This window comes from Ixodes scapularis, unplaced genomic scaffold (genome assembly GCF_016920785.2).
Source record: "Ixodes scapularis isolate PalLabHiFi unplaced genomic scaffold, ASM1692078v2 PGA_scaffold2__306_contigs__length_199485367, whole genome shotgun sequence".
Lineage (NCBI taxonomy): Eukaryota > Metazoa > Arthropoda > Arachnida > Ixodida > Ixodidae > Ixodes > Ixodes scapularis.
Window position 1 is genome coordinate 48,269,405 of NW_024609857.1, and position 26,017 is coordinate 48,295,421.

Below are 26,017 nucleotides of genomic sequence, written 5' to 3' on the forward strand. Positions count from 1 at the left end.
GTTTGACGTTCTGTGTGGGGCGTCACCAAAGTATGAGATCTATGATGACAGCTGCGAAAAATAAGGATTGCATGTGCCCTGATGTACATCGACGATGAAGGAGTATCCTGCTGCGAAAAAAATATTACGGCCAAATATGAAGTGCTTCGTCGATTTTGTTTCTGCATTAAAGGAAAGCTGAAGAGGTTCTTGAAAGAAAAAAAAAAGAGTTCAAGGGGGTATTTGTGTTCCTAACTTACCCAAAAATCAAGAAGAATGCAGAGAAAAGAAATATTGCCGCGAGCGCAGCTGACCAAGAAGGCAGCGCGCTCGTGGTCTAACGGTTATCGCGCGTGCTTTCCACGCAGAAAGCCAGGGTTCGATTCCTGGCCGCGGAGGCGCATTTCTGTTGACTCTGTAAAGTAATGTTCTGGTAAATTTGAGAACCATGTTGCTTGTTCGAGGTCAGAATGTTCTACACGTCGAACCTTCTACGCCGATTATTCTAGAAGCCCACACGTGTACATAAGTAGCTCCGCCTGGCGATCTGCAGTCAGTCTCGCCCCAGCGCTCGAACCTGCTGTTACGCCGACTTCGACGCCTGCGACGCTCTGCTGTTTTCTTCTGTTCCCGTTTTGTTTAGTTTGGGCACAAGTTCGCCCCAGTAAGCGTTAATTTCCTCCTGTTTATTTATCGTCTTCGAATCACCACCCGTGACAATATCATGAAAAATGCACGCGCAAAACATGTTCCCTAGCAATCTTCTTTTTCTTTTTTTTAACAGTTTAGAAGTTCCTTTTTGTACCTCTCGCACAATCTGCTGTTGTATAATGTATATAAAGAAATTGCGAAGGTATCTTTCCATTCAATAAGTACAGAGCGTTTAAAGCTTATAAGCAACACGCGCACTGCGTCCAAAACTCCAAACTCATGGAAATACTGTTCTGGAGGCAACCGAAGAACTACTTCACGACACAAGGCCACATGGAACAGCCCAAGGAGGGAGAACCCCTCTCTCAGGGCCGAAATTAAGCGGGAGAACGACATTAATGCTTTTGCATTCACAACTCATAAGTGCTTAGGTGTCCTCGAAATTTTTAACAACCTTAGGTTGTTCAATCTCTTTGTTGGAGAAAAATCGCGTTCGTGCTAATTGCTCCAATAAAATTGAACCCCGGATGAGAGGATCGAGTTCAAAGGGCGCTTCAATTTCGAATGTGCATTTTATAGACATTTCGCCGATGGCAAATTCATGAGCTATAAACGTATAATGCTAACCGTAAAAAAGTGCACTGATCATCGGTCAGGAAGTGATGACTTCGGAACACCGAGTGCTTCGCGTCATCGATTTTGATCTGAATTCTGCAGAGCCCTTGGCACAAAAACCGGTCAATGTATGTTTTGTTCTTACGCTGACGATGTACAACAGGGTACGACAGAGTCACTTGTTCACGCAAGTTATCTCCACCATTGATTTTTTTTCGTGCTTAGATAACCGTACAAAACACCTGCCAAAATCGTGGCTTTAATCGCATTCATGGTGGTCGAAAAAATAATATTCTGCCCGTGAAACATCTTTTCTAGCTGCCGAGTAAATAACCCCTTCATGGCAACGACTGCCGTCACCTAAGGACAAAGCGAAAACAAAAACGAATAGGAGGATCGGCGGCCTAGTGAGGTAGCGGATAGTAACTGGATCGTGGGAAAGTAGCGCCATGCTTCCCATATGGTCGTCATTTTCGCTCATGAAATTAGCACTTTTTTTTACCTCTCCATTCTTTACGAGTAGTTTTATATCGACGTTTCTTGTATACCAAGATTTTGCTATCCGCAAATTGGCGAAATAAGCGTACATCTTCGTACCACCACCACATGCGGCGTCAGTGGTTGGAGCAATTGAAAAAAAATTTAGATATTTTGAAATATGCAAGAAAAAACATGATTGAAAGCGATCCGTAATTATTGGCATGATTGATAAGTTGATTGCATAGACGGTGCCGAAGACGCTTATATTGGCGAGGAACGTCTTCACTACAATGATGCTCCATGGTGATCTTGGTGCGACTGGATTAGAACGACCCTCTGAAAGCTTCGAAGATTTGGAGGGGCTGAAATTGAGATTGCCAAAGCAACGGAAACAGATTAGTCAATCGCCTTGCAAAGTTTTGGTCGACCGTATGTTAGTAGTCAGTGTTCGACTAGCAGGCAACGAAGACAATGGTGCTACTTTCTCAGGATCCAGTGATTTTAGCGCACACCAGCTCTAAATACATGCAGCGAAAGCTCGGGCTGCAGAACCCACTCATCCTGGGTTCGATCCCCACCCCTGCCCGTTTCGATCTGTAGGAGCGTCGCACCTGCGTGCATTTGTGTATCACTACTGCGCGTAGCCCGTCGAAAAACCCAGGTTAGCGGTGGTACCGCACTGGCTGTACTCCGTTCACCCTTAAAGTCACCATAAAACGATTTTAAAATCGCATTTCATCCACTGCTCGTCGTAAAAGGTGTAAAAAGAAAACCAAAACACAAAAATAAAGAGCCAAAAAATGTTTCTACATAAATCTTTTAAAAGAAAGAGGGCTCTTATATATCTTTCCTTCGAAAGCTATCTGCCTTTTGAATGCGACGCATTTCTTTTTTTTAATTCGTAAAATGTGCCACACGGCATAACGGGGGGGGGGGGGGGGGGGGGGTTCAAAGAAAGGAGTGCAGTCCACACTCTTAGAAAAAAGGGTACGGATAGTCCTCCCTCACGGGAGGAACGGTCTTGTAACCTATGTTCCTTTAGAAAGGGAGAAACCTTCGTCCCTGAAGCAGGTGAGAAAAGTTCCTCCGTCGCTTGCATCTCAATATGGCGGCCCCGAATCGAGCAAATCGAGCCCAATAAGGCTTAACGAGGACGCTACGTCTCTTGTAAGGGACGAGAGCAGCAGCAAATGAAAGCGTAACACGATCTTTCCGAAAACTGTGTTTATTTCCGAAGCCAGATTCCCCCCACAGGTACAGAAACCTGCGTTTCGAAAGCAGTTACTCAGTCTTCTCGTCGACAGCACTGCGATGTTAGATGGAGACAACCGATACCGAGTTACTTCGTGCACTTTGCGTCTTACCTTTGGTGTTCCTCGAGTCACAATTCCTTCGTCAACCGCACATCACGGACAAGGGCAAACTCACTCCGCGAAACCAAAAGCCGTTCTCGAAAGAACAAACTCGAAGCCGCTGTTTATCGCGTAGCGTGAAAGAAGGTTAAATCGCTAGCCACCAGATGGCGGGGTCAAGCAGAGTAATTGCAAGTAGCTAGGCTAGGTGGCGCTAGATACCGCCCAATTCATGTTCTACAAAAAATAATTTGCTTCTCTCAGGCCACTACTGCGCTTGAGGATCCTCTGCTATACACACATGACACTCATTACACTTATTACACTTATTACACTTATTACAAGCATCAGGTGAACATACATTAAGCACATGCACTGCACACACAAATATCAATATAACAGAACACCACACTAACCAGAACACCACACCCGTGTTCTACGTTTCCGTCTTTTATACTGGTCGTTTTGAACGTGCGGAACTTTTCGGTGACTCCCTAAGCAATAAAAAACATTCCCAGCATGTTGATTTTTTCCCAGCAATGTCATACCTCTAAAAGTATTTTGAATGGCTCAGGGGATGAATCTCTTTTTAAAAAGTAAACGCTCGATCACGCCGTAATTATTTGAAAGCAATAAATCAAATCGCTCCAATGCGGTTCGAAGCCATGAGTTTGTTTCCCCGCACGGCGCGTCGTAGCCTGTATTTCTATTGTAGTGTTTGTTTTTCTATTTCTGCTGTTCGCGCAAAGCTGCAATTGCCGTCTTGAATTAATCTCTGTAGAGCGGATATTCACTCAGCTGGAAGTGATGCTTCACGGGCTGAGAAATCGCTTTTCGATCAACTTGAATGCAGTCAAAGCCGCGACTTGTGGCAGGTGTTAAGTGTACGGAGCTACGCCGTGGAGAGCCCGAAAACTTCTAGCGCTCATCCTAGCGTGCCACTTGGAGGGCAGTTTCTCCAGGAACCGTAGTATATATTTCAACAGCAAAATAAATGGTAGCTTTTTTTTTCGATTTTACCTACTATTGTTTTTTAATGCTAAAATTCCACACTGTCAATATACGTACTTTCCGTCACAATTTCGTACTGTTGTCCTTGCCCCAGAGCGCAATCGCTCTCGGGGACAATACAACCAACAGTCACATTGGCCACTGTACGATAGGAGCTTATACTGCTCAGACCAGCGTTCCAACATGACTATCCGCACGTTGATCGATTGCACGTAATCCCTCAAGCGGTATTAAACTTTTTAATGTAAAGCAGAATGTCAAACTGCGACAACCCGCCCCCTCCGATCACGGCCTGACCAGCGGCATCAATGCCCGACCGTTTACGATCTCCTCTTGTTGTTACACCACTGATACGCGAACACACGGTCACATCGGCGATAATTCCAGTCTTCCGTTCACAACCCACAACACTGCCATCACGATGTTGCAGCTATGTTGCTGACACGCACAAACACAGAACCACGTTGAACGCCGGTTGCACTCGGCATCGGAAAACAGAACCGAACTCAGGGGGGAAGGCACCCAGGCAGCCGGCAGCAAAACCTGCCTTTCTTGGACACAGCGGACACAGTTCCTGCGGTTTCCATAGCGTCGAAAACGTCGACACAGTTCCGCGTGCTTTCGCTACTGTAGTCTGTAGTGCTTCAGTGGCTGTAGCGGCTGTAGCAGCTGTAGTTCCGTGCCGCGCGAGTCAAACAATCCGGAGACGGCCATCCCCCAGTGTACGTGGCACTGCTGGCACTGTTCCGGAACTTCGCTGTTTCTAGCGGCTTCGTTTGCTCGTTTGATAAAATTAGTGATAAAAACGTCAATGCAACCGAAATGTTCTGCACGTTTAGACTAGAAGACGGAATTACAGGCGGCCTTCGCTGCAGCTGAAGCTCAATCAACTCAACAGCTATTTATTAAACAACGTGCGCGACCTCCTCGAAAAACGAAACCGAAAGACGATGAGTCGGGAGGGCGAAAGCTTTCACCCGTCTGCCTGGAGAAGGAGAAAAAAGTTTCGTTCCTCCCCTTTTCTCGTGTCCGCTTGGGGGCGCGTCGGTAGAAGGGAGGAAGGCGCGCCGTTGCTACTTTTTTCCTCCATTTTTTCTTAGAGTGCAGCGTCGTGCAGGAACTGCATGAGCGACTGGTAGTACTTGTCGTCACTCACCATTGGGTGTAGTTATCGTGTGGGTGACCTTTTAGTCCGGCCTCGCTAAGTATCTTCTCACGGGTGGTCTTGGTGCCGGAGCAGAGCCACAGCAGATGATGAGCATCCGCCGTAGCCAAAGGGGCCGTAATCTTAGGGCAGGTTCCCGGGTCGGCAGGCGTATGTCCCCATGTCCAGGTAACAGAAGGTGTTAGGGCCGCCCCAGCCCGAAGTCTCCGGAGAGAAACTTCCTCCACCCGGGAAAGGTTACGGGGAAAGGAGCAGACACACGGAGGGATTAAACTGCGCAGTGGTCCTGGCTATGCCCCTGCACCCAGTGAACTTTTATGTTGATGGTTGTCTTCTGGTGCAGTATGTGTATCTGCTGACATATTTGTTTCGTCTGGGTAACTTGTTCCAGATGCTTAATTGAATTTAGCGAGTCGGTGTATATGTGAGCTTCCTTGACGTCTGGCAGACTGATGGCAGCTTTGATCACGTCATGTATGGCCTGTAGCTCTAGTAACAAGGAGTCTGGTGTGTCCGACTTGTAGCTATAGCTGTCTTGAATCCCCGGGGTGTGACGGGCTGACGAAGGCGACCCGCCCTTCCCGTTGCAGAACTGCCGCGTCCGTGTAGATTACGCATTGGCCCTGAGGAATGCTGGTTTCAGAGGTTGGAGCTGGCTGGTCGCTTCGGCGAAGCTTCGTTGTCTTGTTAGTGGTGATATTGGTATAACACCACGGTGGGATGTCGTCCAGTGTCGCAGTCAGGGGAGGCACTCCGTAGAAGTAGGAATGAAGAGCTGATACCGCCGGGATGTGCTTGCGCTTTAGTATTCTTGCTTGTTCGCGCTGGTTCACCAGCTTCGTGAGAGTATTGAGCTGAGCGTGCTCTTGCAGAGTTGGAATCGGGGTAAGACGAGGGAGTGATGTGGTTGCTCTTATGGCGTCTTTATTGACCACCTCAAGTCTTGCCGACTGTTGAGAGGTCGGTCGTGGAAACTGAGCCTGGTATACATTACGTGGTTGGAGAACAGCACACGAGGCTGCGGGCCACCTCACTCCGGGCTCCGCCGCTCCTTGGTCCGATTTTGCGAATCAACTGCAGAGTTGTTGCCAACGATTGTTTAGCCTTTTGGAGACAGTGGGTACCAGAGCCAGACTGATGGATATCAAGCCCAAGCACCCTTAGTTTTTCAGTTTCAGGTATAGTCGTTGGACCAGTCTTGAGATGAAAGTCTGACTTAGAGGACGATTTTCTGCCCAACGTGTTGGCCATCTGCGTATAGCGGGACTTTTGGGGAGAAATTTCAAGTCCAGCGGTCTGCGCATATGCGTAAAGGACATTCAGAGCTTCCTGTAAGTGTTGTCGTTGCGTGTTGAGGTTTCATCACAGTTTGCGCCCAGCAAAATCACAACCCTCATTCTCAACCACAAAATATTTATTTAAAAGAATATTGGTATTCTAGCGCTTTTCAGATTCAAGCCGAGATTTTGAACTGTCATTCCTGGAAAACACGATAAAAGTTTCATCGTCTGCAACAACCTACTAAGGTACGAAATTGCAGTTTTCTCCGCTTCTCTCATAGAGTAGCATGAATTAGCTTGTGTCAAGTAATGGCTGCCGGTGATGCCGCTCGACCACAACAAGACAAGCCTCGATCTGCGATCTACCTACTACGACGCAGAGAACAGGCTTCGGCGGTCAAATCTTTTGTTTCTTGGCATCCCAGATTCGCATTCTGAATCTTGGCTTCAATCAGAAGAGAAGATACTCGAGTTCTGTAGGGAGAGGCTTGGACTAACGCTAGATGCCAACAATCTTGAACGATCTCATCGTTTAGGTCGTTTTTGCCCTGAGAAAAACAGACCGATTATTGTAAAGTTTCTGAGGTTCAAAGATAAAACCGCAGTCTTGGCATCGGGATCTAAACTGAAGGGCTCCCAATTTGCTGTCCAAGAAGACTTATCACCCTCTGTTAGATTAGCACGGAGTAAGCTGTTTCAATTCGCAACGCCACAAAACGTCCCATTCAAGATTTGTTTCGATAAACTCCGTATGCTAAACAAATGCTTTGTATATGACGCTGCATCAGACCGTGTAAAAGAATTTTCTGCGTAACTACGCTCTGTAATAAGCCCATCTCAAAATGCTCCCAGTTCATTAACACGTATGGTAACAAAAAGTTCCTCATATCACGTTTTTTTCACTAATATTTGCAGCCTCATGCATAAAAGAGAGGAACTGTACAGTGTTTTGGAAGATAGTAATTCTGATATTGCTGTGCTGACCGAGACATGGTTGAAGCCAGATGTTCGCGATCACGAGCTATTTCCCGATGACCTTAATCTCTGTATCTACCGAAAGGACAGGCCACTCCAACGCGGTGGTGGTGTTCTTATCGGAGTCAAAAGGCATATCACTTCGTTCAGCATTCAGTTACAATGCAGTTTGGAAATTACTTGTGTCTGTCTTTGTTCGGCTATAATTAAAACTGTACTTGTTGTCTGCTACAGACCCCCGAATAGTGACTCTGCATTCACAAGTGAATTGCACAAAGTCCTATTGGAGATAACTGAACGTTTTCCAAAAGCGAACCTTCTGTTATTCGGAGATTTCAACTTTCCCAATAAAAGCTGGTCAAGTCTAACAGCCAATGCATCACGTGATTCTCGCGAGTTTCTGGAACTATGTTTGCTTTTTAATCTAACCCAGGTCGTTTTGAGCCCAACCCGTGGGGATAACATACTTGACCTTGTACTCACGTCCTCCCGTGATCTTGTTCGATTCGTTGCCTACAGCAATGGATTCAGTGACCATAAAATTTTGCACATCTCGCTGTCCCTTCCCATTTGGGTGAAGATGCCTGTCAAAAAGGTGATACGGGACTACAGTAGAGCAGATTTCGTGTCAATGAACAGAAATTTGACCACTTTCTTGCAGTCGTATCAAATCCATTTTAATCTAAGGAGTGTGAATGACAACTGGATTTTATATAAAAATGAATTGAATGACCTTATTCAGGCATTTGTACCAACTCTGCGGATCCGAAGTGATGGTTGCCAGCCCTGGTATAACAAAATACTTAAATCACTTGGCAATAAGAAAAAACGCCTCTTTCGCAAAGCAAGACTGACCAGCTGTTCAAATATTTGGGAGAAGTATTATGATTGCCTTAAGGATTATATTCATCTAATAAAAGCTTCAAAAAGAAAATATTTTAATCAGGACCTTCCAACTATCCTTCAGGACAACCCCAAAAAGTTTTGGAATATAATCACGTCAAAAAACAACAATGATATCATTCAACTTGTCGATGAGGGTGGCAACCCAGTTGAGGAAAAAATGTGCTCAGTGGTAATGAATACCTTTTTCGCATCCATCTTCACAGACGAGAGTCCTTTAAATGTGCCTGAGCTACCCGCTGTTCACTATGAGCCCATGGCCCCTATCAACGTTTCATCGGCCGGTATTGCCACTCTTATCGATGGGCTCAAGCTTTCATCATCCTCAGGGTCAGATAACATATCATCGAAGATTCTGAAAAACACTAAGATTGTATCTAGTGATATTTTGCAACTGATATTTAATCAGTCACTATCCGAAGGTTGCCTCCCATCCGATTGGAAAGTAGGTAGGATTGTTCCAGTGCACAAAAGTGATGATCGTTCCTTGCCTTCTAACTATCGTCCCATTTCACTAACTTCCGTTCCATCTAAACTTCTTGAACATATCATTTATTCGCACATAATGTCGCATTTAGATTACAATGACTTCTTCTACCATCACCAACATGGCTTTCGCAAAGGTTACTCTTGTGAGACGCAACTCTTTGAATTTACACATGACCTTCATTGCAGCCTTCAATCTCGCAACGAAACAGACGCAATATTTTTAGACTTCTCCAAGGCATTTGATCGTGTCCCACATATTCGTTTAATCTCTAAACTTTCTCGCCTTCATCTAGACTCCCACGTCTTAATGTGGATACGTAATTTTCTTGACTCGCGAATGCAGTACACAGTCTTAAATGGGTACGAATCTGATTTAATTAATGTCACATCTGGCGTGCCCCAGGGCACAGTCCTTGGGCCTCTTCTTTTTTTAATATTTATTAATGACCTTCCAAATTCTATTTCTTCTCACATACGTATTTTTGCAGACGACTGTGTTCTATATCGCGAGATCACTTCTCCTAATGACCGCAAACTCATCCAAAAGGACCTAGATAATATATCTCAGTGGTGTAACAACTGGTTGATGCCACTAAATAATTCTAAATGCAAATTAATCCACTTTTCTCGTAAAAGAGTTCCTTCCTCCTTCCAGTGTGTGCTGGGCGACGAGATCATTGAAGAAGTCGATAGGTATAAATATCTCGGTGTCGTACTAACTTCCGATATGACATGGATTAATCACATTAACACAATTTCTTCGGACGCAGCAAGGACCCTTGGTTACATCCGGCGTTGCTTGAATGCTGCTCCTCCAAAGCTTAGGAAACTTGCATACGAAACCTTCATTCGACCAAAATTGGAATATGCATCTACAATATGGAATCCGCACCAAAATTACTTAATCACCCAAATCGAAGCAATTCAAAACCGAGCAACCCGCTACATTTTATCAAACTATGACTATTCGCAACTCCAACGCCCTATAGGTGGCGGGGCGGTAGTTCCAAGATGGCGGAAGAGACGGGGATATATTCTCCAGGATAACCCGTGCGCCTGCTCGCTGACGCTGTTCAGTGCGCTAAAAATTATTTATTTGTCTACAAATGCGAAGCAGTTAGGGAGGGATCATATTACAGGTGACAGAGATGGCGATGCACGTTAGGGAAAGGAATATGGTGTTATTTAGAAGTTGCAGAAACCTCAAAGGGCGAAGCTTTGTGGTGAGCGAGTGCGTTTTAGGCACCGGCCACGTTACTATTTGTGACAGAATATTTTTGGCGGTGATGAAGATATGTTTGCTCTTTGCCTGGCTATTAGTGCTCTAAAAGGAGAGCCGCGAACGGTGACCGTCAAGCTTCGGAGGAGCAGCAATACACAGTATTGGTGTCTTCGCGTCACAGCCTCTCAAATCGCTGCTCACCGTCTCGGTTTTTGTGTATTGCAACACGTAATCAAACTGCTTTATGGTTATTAATACAAATTTTATTACCGCAGGCTACCGTGCGGTGTAGCATTACAACCGCAAGCTCGCGCTGCGCCTTTGAAGCACAATTTTCAGTGTGCGCAAGAAGCGTTGCCGTGCTCGTAACTCATAACGTATGGCAACGAAAAGACTTTTCGTAGACCGTACTATCGAGTTCTTCATTATCAGCGGGAGCGTTTTCCGTCACGTTGAGCACAGATTGGGCTGGCGGCCATGCACAAGACCACAAATCTGCAGCGTACGCGATACACGAAAAGCCCCTAATGAAATTAGACCTCCCGGTCCTTCGTGCAAGGCTGTTGCAAGGCGGAGCACAAGAATTCCTATTTTAACGCGCTCACTTTTTTCGTTAAAACGGCTTCACGCATCAGGCCGACAATCCCTGCCACCGTTTCCGCGCCGCCGTCGCCGCTGCCGTCCCCGCTCTTCTGGTTCTCCGTTCGTCCGCGGGAGGGCGAGCGGCGCGCTGGAGTTGCGAATAAAAACAGTGTCTCTGCCATGAAAACGAGCCTAAATTTACTAACTCTGGAGGTACGCCGCAAGGTTGCACGTCTTTGCTTACTCCATAAACTTTACCACTACCATCCCACTGTTCGAAGCTCATTCCTGCGCACTTCCGCACGGTCATCTCGTCGGCTCAATAACTCTTACAATTTTCAACGTATATCGGGTTCCAGTAAGGCCTCTAACAAATCATTTCTCCCACTAACAATTGTGGACTGGAACAGTCTTCCAGAATCGCTCATTACAATAACTGACCCTGTGGTTTTCAAAAGCTCCATCATGTCGTATTTTTTCACACCAAGTTAAGCTTTTTTTTTTTTTTAGCTACGTTGCATGAGTGTGCGTTGTTATGTAATTTTAGCTACGTTGCATGAGTGTGCGTTGTTATGTATTTTTATGTTCTTTTTTTTCATTTCTTGTATAATTTTTTGTGTTGCCCCCTCCTTATGTAATGTCCTCGACAGAGGACCCTTAAGGATTAATAAATGAAATAAATGAAATGAAATGAAAATCGAGATTGGTGTATGGAACTTCAGCACCCCCCCCCCCCCTCCTCCCTCCCTCCCCGGCCCCCAAGTCATGAACACTCCACCCACCTCAGGACCGCTTCCAAAAAGTTTATGGCTACGCAACTGACTCGAGCAGACAATACGCAGTATTACACCGAAAAAAAAAACACGGCAAAACAAGAAGTAAAGCATCGCCAATTTTACATTCCCCTACACAGCGCTTGCAATAACGACGACTGCGTGATTTACTCGCAGCTCTGCATTCATCCCGAACTAAAAGCACAAACGCAGAAAGAAATATAATCCGCCAAGCACTCACTCCGAAACCTATAGTGGGATTCTACAACGATATTTCGGCGCTTATTTCTTGGTCTATTCGTGTTCAATGGAGCATTATCACACCAGACACATAGATCTCTTGCTGAAAAAGACACGAAAAAGAATTTTAAAACGAATTAAACGATTAGCAAAGAGAAGTTGGTGGATATCGCTAACGCCTCGTTTGTAATGCCCGTCTAGGAACCTTCACAGCTAGTGACGACGAGAGAAGAGGTGAAGGAGGAACTCCCCTCTCCCCGAGACTGTTTTGTGCGTCCCAAAAGCCGCTATTGCCCCTGTACAAGATTATATAAGATAAACCCGTCACTCAAAATTCGTACAAAGAGAGCTTTAAGGTTACTTGTGGTGGCCCGATCGCTCGTGTGCTTCGGCTGCTTTCAGAGGATGCTATGAGCTATGGGGGCCTATTCAAGGCCGTGTGAATGTCACGTGATATTGGAGGGGGGGGGGGGGGGGGGGGGGGCACAGCGGTTCGCAGAAAGCGTATAACGGGCTACCACCACAGAGAGGAAATGGCTAGGATGGATCGCAACGTCCGCTGCGTCCGGACGTTAGGTCCCCAGCAAACTAGGTCACGATTGTGCCGGGTGTGAAGTGCTCTCCGCTGGCTCCTGTCCGAGCGCTTGCCAGAGGGCCGTTTATAATGAAAAAATACAGCTATCAGGCTCAAAATACAAACGTGCGATAGTCATTTACGGATATCGTAGATAATATTCAGCCTATTTTGTACACGACGGGTACATTTCAAGTTTCGTTGAAGTATCCCTTCAAAGGGCCCAGGAAGCAAAATTTCGGCTGGGATAAATTAATTTAGATTGGTATTTTACTAATAGCATATCATTTAGTGGGTTAAACGAAAGAAAGTAGAAAATCAAAAGCCTGATTTTCGGTACTAAAATTTGAAAACACAGCGGGCTATTTCGTACCTTTTTCCCTTCGAAAGCTCCCTCCATGCTTTTTCACTGTGATACATCCGCGGTACCCACAGCGCGTCACCCGGCCCAAACACACGTCACACAAGAGCGGACCCTGCTTATTCCCTCCACCCAACGCTGACAGTCCGGTGGAAGCTGTGCGCTTGCTGGACCAATCGAAAGCCTCCCTTTCACCACCTGACCTCATTCCCTGCGGGTGGATATACACGGGGAGCGTGATCACGTGGCGAAAGTGTGGCTGGCCCGACAAGCATGTAGCTTCCACAGCACTGTCAGCATATGGGTGAACGGAGTGGGGAAAGAAACTTTTGTTCGAGTTTTGGTCGACGGGCTAATCTTCTAGGAGGAGAATGGCGGTATTGTGTACACAAACGAGGGTCCGAGCAAAAGAGGAATCCCTCCTTTCCGTCTTCTTGAACTGTTTGGTACAATGCGCGATTTGTGAATTGAGCAGGAAAGCTAAGGAAAAAGTTGAAAAATCGTTTTATAACCCCTTTAATATGACCGCGCCAAACAAGCGGGTCATTCATATAGTCCGTCGCTGCGCACTAATACAAGGTGACCGTGATTGTGAAATAATCATGACAGGTTCCTTACAGATGGCGCCACGGGAGTGATAGTAAAATCCATAGGCAAAGGAAATTTTCAGGTTTTCACCGGAGTGCAAATTTGATCCTCCTATTTCTATATTGAAATACATGGAACAAAGATCGTATTGGAGACATGTTAAGATATTACCTCCCGCAACGCGTTTTCAGAAAATCTATTTGTGCCTCTGTTTTCTTGAGAACTCCTCATGAATGGCACGTTGAAAAATGCGGCAGTTTGAAGGACTTCAAGCTCCTAAAAAATTTGTAGTTCCAAAACCTGGAAATGTGCGACCGCGCTACAAATTGGTTTTCTATTAACTTTTTAGTAAAACCATCCCGAAGTCAATCCGTCCAGTGATTGCTGAGCAGTCGGACCAAAAAGTTGCCATTGAAAATGCCTAGGGCCTAGAGAGCTGCGATATCTTAAGAATTGTCTGGGTTTGTAATCTACTGTCGCCATCTTAGATTATTACATCTATAACAGAGCCCAGTTTGTAACTGCTAACGACTTCAAATCCTCCCCTTGTCTAGCTAGCTTTGTTGTGCCGCAAGGTTTTGTTCTTGCCCTTCTTGTATTTCCATTTACATAAATGACCTACTTAACTCTATAACTTCATCTGACATAAACAAAAAATTCCCTATTGGTATTGATCATTTAAAATGAGTCTCATGAATAAGCGTAAATTGGCGTGAATTTCCCACCATACAGTCAGTGATAATGTTTGCCCCTACTACATTTCAGGTTCTGACCTACAGAAGTTTCTTGATGTGGTGTTTTTTGGTGGATTCTCACATCACATCTAGAAGAATCAGCGCATCTGGAAACTACTGTCGGGTGATTGTAACACTGTTCACGTGCAAAAACAAACTATCTAAAATAATTTCAAAAGTTAATGGAGAAGGTAACCTAAAAAAAAAAAGTGAAACGAACCACAAAGAAATATTTGTAAATTGCTAAGAAAAGTTGTTTATTCATTTCCTTTTTCTTGCGGCACGACTTATACTGGTCCAACTGGCCGCCTCCTGAAAGAAAGAGTAAAAGAGCACAAATATAAACTCACCGTCGCCAGACAATCACCCTCAAATTGCACATTCACGGATGCAAAGGCAGTGAAGCGAGCTTTTCATTAACAAGACGGAAGCCCTCAAACGGCACCCGGAACGAGTAGGCCGAGAGATAGTCGAGATATTCTTCATCCAGTGAACCATCAACAACGCCAGCCATAAATATCTTAATGTAACAGTAGAGGAGGAGAGATTTCTAAGGAAAGATTTGAGCGGCGGGAGCTTGGTCATGAGGAAAGGGATAAGCTTTCCTTGAGCAGAGAGAAAGTACCTTCCCGTATACGCTGACGCAAAAAAAAAAAAAAAAAAAAAACATTTTAAAGTTGAAAAGAGTCCTTGTTTCTCCTCTCGTGTTTGTGGATGTCCGTTGCTCACCCGTTAGCGTTCTAACAACCAAGAATATATGTTTAACCAACACGCTCTCTTCATTTTATCTCTGCTATCTAACAAGATTCAAGCCCGATGTGCAGCTCAGATAATTGGAAACAATTATACGTAATTACGAAAAGTGATCGGCTAAAATCTTACAGCTACTGTGTTGAGCATCCAAACAATCCGTCAAGATTGTAATTGCCGGAAATGATTAGCCCACATGTGACAGCACCTTTACAGCCGGCAGTTACAGCCGCCGGCCGTTACAGCCGGCCGTTACAGCAACAGGTCATTACAGAATTCCAGCAAAGTCGGCTGGTAAACACTCTGGTATGCGAACGCAAAAGAAGACAAAGGACACCTAAAAATACGTCAGACAGCAACAAGCTCTCCTAATTTTATATATTATAAAACATATTATATGTTATAAGGACGCCTCAAACTTTGTAGACAAGGACTCGCTCAATCATTCGATTTCGAAAAAAAGCGAGGGCGAACGGATCCCTGCTCTGCAGGCTTAAAATTCAACCGAGGCGCTTCGCTAGGTGTCCTTGATAGCCTGAGTTGTTTCTGAGTGTAAGTCCCTCGATTTTCTCGAGTGAGCAACTAACTGGTCGGGGAAAGGCGAGCGCGGAGCGCGCCACCGACACGCTACAGCGAACGATGGATCGCCGCTTGCTCCATTATCATTAGGAAACGATTACACGCAATATCTTCATCGCAGAAGAAATATTCCAGAGAAGGACAATATGATGAGCCCGATGACGACCGGTCGTGAATAATCAGCTCTCTTTTCGGGGGTCGCCGCCAAAGTTAGTCTGGTTGTGTTTTCCTCAAACTTGAGCCAGGGGCTATAGCCAGTCTTTTCCACATCCTACGGGTCATCCGACCGAAAATAAATGCACAAGGAAACTAAGAGCTTCGGAGAAGCCTGGGTGGATGCATATGTGGATATCTTGTCCTGTATACTCAGTTGTCTCATGCCAGCATCGCATTCATGCCATGCAGGGATGGGCAGTATTTCAAATACAAGTATTAGAAATACGTATTTTAAATACTTTGTGTATTTTGCATTTGTATTTAATTACAAATTGGGTAATGTATTTGACGTGTGCATTTAAATACTAAAACGTGGGTATTTCAAATAAAATTGTAATTAAATACAATTTTGTGGACGAAAGTACATCCCTCAAATTTATTGTCACTGTTCAGAGCAGGAAGAAAACTTCGCTTTTCACCGAATGCAGTGTCTCTCAATCAAGCACAAGCGTTTAGTGACTTTGTGATTACGGTGCTAGTCCAGGGCAAGAATAGTGACGAAATCGACGTTCACAGGCAGACTGGCTAAATAAGTGCCTGTGACAACTTGTGATGCTTTCCAGCCTGATTTCCATCCATATTTTTGCCTGGAACATTCTGAATACGCGGGTCGTTCAGATTTTCGTAACTGGTGCGAGTTGCAACAATAAAAACTTCTCTAGCTAGTGCTGCGCGTCTTGGTCATCTCGGTTCTTTGTTGGCCTATACCAAAATGTAATCGACAAAAAAGCTGCTTGAAGCTCTGTACTTTTTTCTCCTATTAAGTCCAAGCTGATTCCATTTTTTTGTGATTATATTTCTATTACGTTCCTAGAGCGTCGCACACTACCTCCTGAGTGCGCGATGCAAAATTGAAATGAGATACCCAGAAACCCGTTGCAGGCACCCTAAGTCACTGACGTAAATTTTGAGGAATGTATTTGGAAAAGTATTTGGAAGAGACCAAATACATTTGGTTGTATTTGTATCTTGTACTTAAAGGCTTCTTGAAAATGTAATTAGATTTGTAATTAAATACATTTTTGACGAAGTATTTTGTATTTGTATTTCGATACATATTGGCATGTATTTTGCCCATCCCTGATGCCATGTATCATCAGATTGCAACGAATTTGCAAAGAGATAAGCAGTACATTAACTGGAAAGTTTCCAGGTTTTCGAAGGAAACCCGCTCAATAAGTTCAACGCTTGTTTTATGAGTAACGATAAATAACGATGAGTATAAATGGTACCGGCAGTACCTAAATACCAAGACAGTAGTAGTGCTTGAGACAAAAACAAATTTGCAAGTTTTCAGTGAAGTTTTGTAGCACATTTCTTGATTTCTTTTACATTAATTCGTAACAACTTCATTCGTAACCGCGGAGATCGATCTCCATCCATAAAATTCTCATATATTGAACTTAAATTTACAACTTTCACACTTTTCAAAAACGTAAATAAAATAAATTCGAAATCATCGGAAGTTTTGAAATACGAACAACCACAAAATCTTTGAATTTTCGAACTTGATTTGTCGATAAAATTGAACCCTTCGACCTCAAACTTTCAAGAATCTTGATATTTTAGATTTTTGTTATCGAATTCAAACCTTCGTGGATTCGAAATTTTTGAACTTTTGAATTTCGACTTTAACACGGTTCGAAAGTTTCGAAACTTGAACTTGGGGAGGTTCGCGGCATCCCTACTTTTACTGGAGCATCCGACACTACAGCGCGTTTAGCCAGCAAATCTGCACACGGCAAGCGTCGGGAAATAACAAGAAGCTCCCATCAAGTTGCGCAGTCGATAGTTGGCACATGTCCCATGTTATTACGGGGCTATCATTTATTCAAGTAGTTCCACCATATAAGGAAAGCCGCTTTCTCTTGCGCGCTATAAATATCCGCGCAACCAAATGCACGTTTCCAACAGATTTCTGAAGCAGGTCATCGAGAGGCACGGAATATTTCAGCTTCGCGACCTTTTTCTGTCTCTGCCGTTGATCTGCAATCACCACTCAAATTCCAAAGGTTGGTAAATTAAATATTTGTCTTGCGGCTTTATATTTTTTTTTGTTCACGAGCAGTAATACAACTTGCTAGTGCCCCTAAATTATGAATACTATATTCGTAGGGTAAATGTTAATTCACTTCATTCGAGCCACGTCACTATACTCATGGACTAAAATTAGGGAGAAAAAATGGTCGGACTCATGAATGAAGTATGTACTTTTTAATTTCCCCCTGCGTATGTTACTATAACTCCGCCTCATATGAACCACAACGAAAGCTAGAAGCCATCTCGTTCATTCAATTGACCCGGGACATCACACTGCGCGCGTCCCGCCGCCCAGCAACAAGGTCACGTGACAAACATTGAGCTCTGGATGTATCAATATGAGCTTTTCATAGATCGTGCGCTGCGGATACTGGCCACTGTGGGAGCACGTCGGGTTCCTGCTCAAAGTGACGGCTCAAACTCCCGCTAGTAACGCAAAGCTCTTGCACGCGATCTACGAAAAGGTCGTATTGACGTTGACACGGGTAAAGCTCATTGTTCTTGCTAAGTACCTCTTTCTGTCTCAATAACTGCGGTTTTTGCTACTTTATACCTTTTACAGCACACTGCAAATACTTCAAGCTGACGGCGATGTCACTCCTGCTCGTTATCTTCGCGGTCTTACTTACACTTGGCGGAGTCATTCATGCTGCTCACGCACAAAATACGGCCGCAAATTACCCGGAGCTCAGACCAGAACTCGGGAAATATCAAGACGATTCGAAGGTAAGCCTTTCTATTCTGACAAGTTTACATCTCAGGGATTCGTGTTTTTGTTTGTTTTTCTTGTTTTTTTTTTCGCTTAATATTATTCATTTTTCATAACCCCTTAACATTGTAATAAATTAAACCATCATGTAATCGGCAGCGTATTTCCACCTACGTAATAAGATCCTGAAACAGAAAAGAAACTCGGGGACAAGTATGTGCAGCATTTACTAAATGAGGAGTCTACGTGAAGAGCGCTCTACTGAAGACGTGCTTCTGTACATCGCGTTTGGTTAGCGATACTATCCTCTTCCCTGATGAGCGATACCATAACCACCGATACCACCCTATTCCTTGCTGGGTGTTCCCGTCTTGCCAGGGTTACACATGAAAAGAAACGACTTCCATGTAGTCTAAATTTGACCTTTCTTCCGCAGTGTTTTCCCCTGAAAGAGACTTGGTACGTAACGTACCGAAGCCACGAGATCGACCCGGGCTTTGGAGGAAAAGCGAAGTGCGTGAAGGGTTCTCAAACCGGTCCAATGGTGGCTGGAACGGCTCCGATGCTCCTTCACATCGGAGGAACGAACATGTAAGAGGAGAAAATGACGATCACCTATTTTATGCAACTGGAATTGTATAGAAACATGTCTTCTCAACTACGGTGCTGTGGGTGGCGAGTTGCCGTCTGGGAGTATTAGCGTCATCGGAGTGTTTATGAAATAGCGGCAGCAATACGTACTACAGGAGTTGCCTTGTAGAGGCTGACCACGATTTTGGTGGTTGGTATAGGCACTGAGAGCTCCAGATGCGTAAGGCGTAACAACCTCCATGCGTCGCATCATCGTTTTTCGGCCAATGAGATTGCTGCCTCAGCCGATAAGTGCACCGAAGAACGAATCACAAAGCAAGAAAGGTGTCCATAATGGCGATCTTTAGTAAATCATTCTGATAACTCCAAAAACGATACCCGATTACTATATGATGCACGAGCAAAGGCGTCAGCGTCATATCGAGCACCGTTACCGAACGTATCAGAATGATCTACTAAAACTCCCCAGTAAGCCACGCCTGGTGCTTCTCAAGCTCTCATCAGTGACTATAGAGTAAGCAGCAACGCCTGCAACGACTGGTGGGCAAGGTCGTCGCTGTCGTCGTGGCGTAACAACTCGTGACTGCAGGAGTTTCTGTTGACCAAGCCCGCTGCAGGGCTATCAGCGGCCTAATGTTACATTGGCGCCCTCTTACGGCTTCCGTTCGTGGATTTGCTTCGCCGCGATGTCACGAGTTGTAATCCTGGCTACACTTATCATCAGTTGCGAACTACAAGTCCGGAAATGTGTCTAAAAGTCCCGATGAAAGCTTGGTCACTAAGTACGCCGTCTGACGTTCCTCTTATTTCCGCGGATGAAAAAAAAATTAATAATCGAGTGAAGACAACATAAACCTATGCGGAACGCAAGTTCGTCTGCTTCTTTGGCAGGGGTTGTGGTGACGTCAAAACGCCCGAGCTCTGATTGGCTCTGATTGAAGGATAGTGGGTTGATCTCAAGGCAGCTTGCTTTGAGGTCTACCTACTATCCTTCACTCAGAGCCAATCAGAACTTGGTGTTTTGATGTCACAACAACCCCTGCAAAAGAACCAGACGAACCTGCGCTCCGCATAAACAGACACTGTTTACAAACAACTTTAGCTACCCACAACGGGTCTTTGCAGTGCGCTTACTAAAAAAACCGATTCGCGTGAAGTGAGGCTTGTGCGCGCACGTGCCGAGACGAACAGTCATTTGCTTGACAGGGTCTGCTCTCCCGTCTTTTTTAGCAGAACGAGCTACAGCAAAACAACAGCGAAAAGATAACTGACATGTGTCTTAAAAAGATAGAAACAATAAATGAAAAAATAAACATGGAACAAACATTTGCGTTATTATTACAATGTTTTAAAAATATTTCTCCTTGATTTGAGAGCCATATTTTTGCATGCAGTTTTGAAGTAGTCACAGCCATAGTTGGTTCGACTTTGAGGAACAGTACTCGGGAAGTCATATGCCTCAAGCTGCGGTAGTGTTTGCTTTCAAACAAGAGTGTAATTAAGCTAGTTGAGGCATGTAAAGTTTATTTTCAGTTAGGTGTTGTAGTGCTAAAAATGATCATATATAGATGAGGAGTCGAAAGAACTTTCCTGTTATAAAGGAGGGGTTTAGTATGAACATCTCGGGGAACAGTTTGCAATTTTACTGATAGCATTTTTCGAAAGTACATGCCGGTGATAGTAGTGGCTCCCCAGAGCAGTGGCAGTCATTGATGTAAGATAAAAATAAAGAGCTATATAAAAGTACCCTAATTCTTTTTCGTAGCTCAAAGCGCCACCCGTTTACCACCTTTTTTTTCTTTTTTTGGTAGTTCAGATATAATTGGTTCAACTTATGTATTGCATGAAAAATGTTCGGTAAGTGTGTCTCTTAAACTTTTTTTTTTAATTTGCGCAACAATATCACCTCTGGTGGTACCAAGCAGAAAACTCTGAAACTAATTATACCTTTTTGACTCTTCTTAGGACTGAAGAGAATTGCTTAGGGTATGGTTCCTTTAAGAAATGCGGGGCTTGGCTTATCATCTTCACGTTACTTGCTTTGGGATTAGTTTATCATTGTTCTTCTCGGATAATACCGCAATCTGAATGGCCCGCCACACCCTGTGCTTCTTGGGCTGCCAACGACTATAGGCTGCACGGCTGAGAAGAACAGTCGGTACGATTGCAGTTGGGTAAGGCCATAGACACAGGAAGCTTCTGGAGGTGACATGACGCCACCAGAGGTGAAGCCAGAACTGTGGAGGGAGACGTCCCCAACGATCACCGAAATAACAGCTGTTTGGTCACTGAGGGTGCACCCGAGGGTGACCAAAACAGCTGTTAATTCTTTAGTTTTTTGTGTTTTTTTTTTTTTCTTTTCTCGAGTCTCCTTGTCTTTTTTTAATTTCGGTGAAACAATTCAAAATATGTTGTGATTATGTTCAGTTTTTTCATGAACATGTTGTTGTTTGAAAAAATGGCGCTCATGCATACCTGTACCGTCAAAACAGTAAAGCATGTTAATTTATAATTTAAAAAAGCAGCCCAGAAGTAACGTGCGTTACTTTTTATGAGTAACCGTAACGGTAACGCGTTCCTTTTATTTTGAGGTAACGTAGGTCGGTAACACGGTCCTTTTATTTGCAAGGAACGAGTAACCTATTTCGTTACTTTTTTTTGGTAAGGACAGTCGACAAAATAAAGTGAAAGTCGCGATTTTGACAATCGTCCGAGTTGTTCGGAGGTTCTATTTTTTTCTGTATTCCTCGCAACTCTTGTTATTTACGGGTATAACGTAGTCCAAATTAAACTATTAATATATAATAGCTTCTGCGATCCCCTCTAAGGCCCTATGAATTAAAACGTATATCCTAGTCAGACGGATAAATCCAGAAGGCGCAAAATGTGCTGCAAGTTTTGAGCTGCGCTTGGAGTTTATTTATGAGCTTTCCGGGGCTCGGGAGTAATACGAAGTTTCACTAAATTTAGAAAAATATAGCGTGAAAATCCTGCTTTCCTGCTAGGTAAATTTATCAGTTAAATTTCTTCCGGGGGTATGGTTGATCATGTTAACATATTACGCTTTTCCGTTACATTATAGCGTTTGTTTCCGTTTAACGCTTGCGTTACAGTTTACAGGTTCTTTTTATTACAGCCTATTTCTATGCGGAGCAAGCCGTCTGCTTCTGGCGCAAGCGTTCCGATGACGTCAGAACAACGTCGAGCTCTGATTGGCTCTGATTGCGAGGATAGTAGGTAGACCTTAATGCTAGATGCCTTAAGGCCTACCCACTATTTCTTGTCAATCAGCCAATAACAGCTTTTCGTTTTGACATCATCGCAACCCCGGTGCAAGAACCAGACCAACTTCAGCTCCGCATACACATTTTCCGTGGAAAACATTCCTTAAAGAAAAGCTCAAGCACTTTTCAGTAAATCTGAGTTAGGAGCGGACTTATATAGCTTTTTATTTTATCCTGTAAGTTTAGTTATAGCACTTATTTTTGGCAGAAGTAAACGTTAACCACATTTGTTTTGAAAAAATACTTGCAGCGTTTGCCCTCGGGCCTGCGGGAATCCTCTCTGCCGCGCTTTATCTGTCCAGATAGAAGTGACGCTAATGACGGCATCCCGGAGCCAGCTTAGTGGAGAAGAAGAGTCACCTGAACCCGCTGATGTCGTCACTTTTGCCAGCTTTTCTCTCCGCTCTCGCGCTTTCCTACCGTCGGCGCGCCGCAACAGGGGGGTCTGCGTCGAAACTTTAATCGGCTATTACGACGCACCTACTAATGAGATCCAAATAAAACTTAAGCCGCATAACTTTTAAGGTGTCTACATTACATCTTTTACTGTTTGTTTGAATTCAAGGACATTTTTAGTTTCACATTAAGGTATCAGCGCGGAGAATTTCTAAATAGGTACTTCAAGATGCATGCCCTTTTATAGTGACAAACCCGAGTCGCAACGTAGGCAAAGGTCGGTCGGTGAATGATGGAAACACAAAATAAGCAGCTCAAAAAGGACAAAAGAATAGTAGAAGACACACAGACAGCCTCCCGGTATAATGTTTGCGCTGTTTGGTTTATTTTCTATAAAGAAATAAAACTGCAATATGCAAATTAATAGTCTCTTAAAATGCGTTTTTAAGCACGATTTATGTGTATGCGTCTTATCCAGAAATGCAACTTATATCCTGAGGTCCACCGATGGTCATCAAGCCAAGAACGCTGGGGAGTTCAAAACGTCTCGTAAGTATGTGCCAATAATTTCGAACACTTAAGTGCCACACCAAAAGCTCGTATATCTAAAATACACCACGCTCATGTGCATGCTGTTAGACATACCTCGTATATTAATTATTATTAAAAATATTCATTAAATTTTTCTTGAGCGCATTAGTTGAAATGGTAATTTGTATTAAAATTACCTTTGTTGGAATTTTCTTATTTCTAAACAGACAAACACGAATGATTTTCATATCATATTATACTCTATATTTGGGCTTTTTAAAAAGGGGTTTCGAGATGAAATTGTGCCAAGGAATAACGTTTTTTTAAACTATACACCTCCTTCCAGTCTTTTCTATTTTAATATTGTGGGTAACTATCCCTGTATTTGTTTCTCAAAATTGATTACATAATGAAATATCCTTTACAAAAACGCAATCTTCTTTTCTTATTTCATGTGCGTATGTGTGCGGGTGCGTGTGCTTAAATAGATTGAAACGCTCTAGAACACGAGTTCTGAATTCCAAACCATACATCAAATATAATTACATTACGCATTGAAACATGGGGTCAGATTTCTATGCTACTCTAATAATTATCAGTTTATTCCCTAATAACTGGAAACTTAAGGTATAGCTTTATTTCTGAACTTATTTCTTCCTTTGGTTAAGAATCACTCGATGACTTGCATATGATTATTTTTACTACATGTCCACCAGCGTTATTATGTATTTTGTACATTGCGAAATTCCTGTCTGTCATTATTCGTTAATATTCAAAAAAAAACTTGCATATTCACGAGTGTAATATACATAACAAAAGTGTTAGGTTATTTTTGTAACACAAAGTTCGTGTGCTGAAAGCAGCAAGGAATGTGCCTTAAAGGGCCCCTGAAAAGAAAAAAATGTTCTTTTTTTCTTTTTTTTAAACAGTCCGACTGGGACACGCGTGTCAAAAATAAATTTTACGCGAAAAAAAAAAGTTTTAGAGCAATATTGAGGGCAAAGATTTATTTAAAATTCTGCGCGCGAAGTCCATGACGTCACTGGTCATCGGAAGTCACCATCTCGGCTGTGAAGGCGGCCGAAATGCCGAGAGAGAAAATAAGTGGAAAGGAGGTGACTGCCGACTAAATTGCGTCTCGCGCCGTCATATTGCTCTAAAAAATGTTTTTTTCTCGCGTAAAATGTATTTCTCGACGCGCGTGTCCCAACCAGACTGTCTAAAAAAAACTTGTTTTTTCTTTTTCAGGGGCTTTTTAAAGTTGCCTACTAAGTTTTGCGAAGATTTTTTAAAATTAATATTTGCCAATATAAGTGTTTTTTTTCATTAACAGAGGGATCAGTGAATGTCCTGATTCCTTACGTGGACTGTGCGACTTGCAAGGTGTTCAGACATCCTTACATCACAACAGGTGAATTCAACAATTTTTTGCCAATTTTGTCATGGTGACGATCCCATTACAAACTAGAGCAGGGAAATTTTTAAAGCTTAATGTGAACGTAGTTTGCTTTGATATTAAGATTTGTCGTGCGAGTTTTGTTTAAATTTCTGCAGAAATAAGTTACACAGTAATCAGCTGTGTGTGTTGTTTTCGTCTCCGCGAATCAGCGTGAATGGGACGTCATCGTAGAAGTGCGGTACAATTTCACCGTTTTCTTTTATGAGATCTTGTGTACACGTTGCAGCGCTTTGCAACGAAAGCATCAGTGGTCGGTCGCGCTCTAACCTATTTATCAGTAAGATGTTCTTGCGATATAGTGTCCCAAAGGCCATGCATATTCTGTGGCAAAAACATGATCTCTCCTTTTGCACCTGAAATCGCAAAGCAGTTGGCGCGTGTCCCGGTAGGAATGTTGAAGTATTAGCTAAATTTATTGAAGAAAGATCAACAATTGCTGCTCCAAGTGTGCAAAGGTCGGTGGAGTCTAAAATTATGAATTTTCTGGGGGCGCATGCTGCTAGTTTTTATGCGCGTACGCTCTTCGTTGCACACTTGTTTAATATCCCCAGATATGACCCCTGTCAATTATTGACCAGCACAACTTTCTTTTTTTCATTTACCAGTGCAAACCCGAAATTCTTTTAGCGTAATTGTGTTGCATCGTTCAGAGATAATATAGTATCGGCGCGGGCGAGCTGGTGAGTGATAACCATGTTGAATAAACCTAAGACTGGGGCAGAAATGAACATATAAGTCAAATGAACAAAAAAAGACAGGACGACGTCTCAAACTCAGCTGAGTTTGAGACGTCGTCCTGTCCTTTTTTGTTCCTTCGACTTATATGTTAATTTATGCCCCAGTCTCAGGTTTATTCAACATGGTTTGCGTTCCTTGTTGTTTTTATCTGCTTTTATTACAGGTTCCGCTTGCAGCGTTTTGGTTCCGGAGAGTCAGCTGGGAAAGGCCACCTTCTGTGATTTTGTCTTCGATTTGCTTTGTGGAGCCAGTTCCAAATATCAGGTCTACGAGGATGGCTGCAAAGAAAAACGCTAAAGGCAACCGTCTCATCATTTGTTGCATTGAAGCGTGTAAACTGTAAAGGATTTGAAGACTCGCTTAACACTTCAATGGCAATGACCCTAGTCAAGTAGTGGAGACGATATTTGAAGCATTCGATTACAATGCGTGTAAGCTAGGCTAAGGTGATACATGCAATATTACTTGAAAAACAAAACCTTACATTAAACCGGCGTGGTGTCTAAGGAATTGTACCATTAGAGTATATTTTCTCATGTTTAGCTTAGTCGTATATAAGGTTCAGGGATCCAATGAGCATAGCAAAAAGGTATGAAATCACGGGTGATAGATATAGGTTCTGAAAGTCTCTTTGAAAGGGTAACTGAACTTAAAAATATACCGAAGTGCTCGGATAGCACTTTTTTTTCAGACAAGAAATCTCCGAAGCAAGTTTTAGCACAGTGTTTACATCACGAGACACATTTTCAA

At 43.5% G+C, this 26,017-nt stretch overlaps 1 protein-coding gene across 1 annotated transcript in view; it reads left to right on the top strand.

Moving 5' to 3' along the window:
* LOC121836473 overlaps positions 1 to 25,564 on the top strand; it is a 98,142-nt gene extending 72,578 nt beyond the window's left edge. Inside the window, exons 2-6 of the mRNA XM_042291379.1 lie at positions 18,122 to 18,285; positions 18,705 to 18,859; positions 23,018 to 23,088; positions 24,404 to 24,481; positions 25,431 to 25,564. Coding sequence (XP_042147313.1) covers positions 18,122 to 18,285; positions 18,705 to 18,859; positions 23,018 to 23,088; positions 24,404 to 24,481; positions 25,431 to 25,564 — 602 coding nt within the window. The remainder of the gene's footprint in view (positions 1 to 18,121; positions 18,286 to 18,704; positions 18,860 to 23,017; positions 23,089 to 24,403; positions 24,482 to 25,430) is intronic.
* The last annotated feature ends 453 nt before the right edge of the window (positions 25,565 to 26,017 follow it).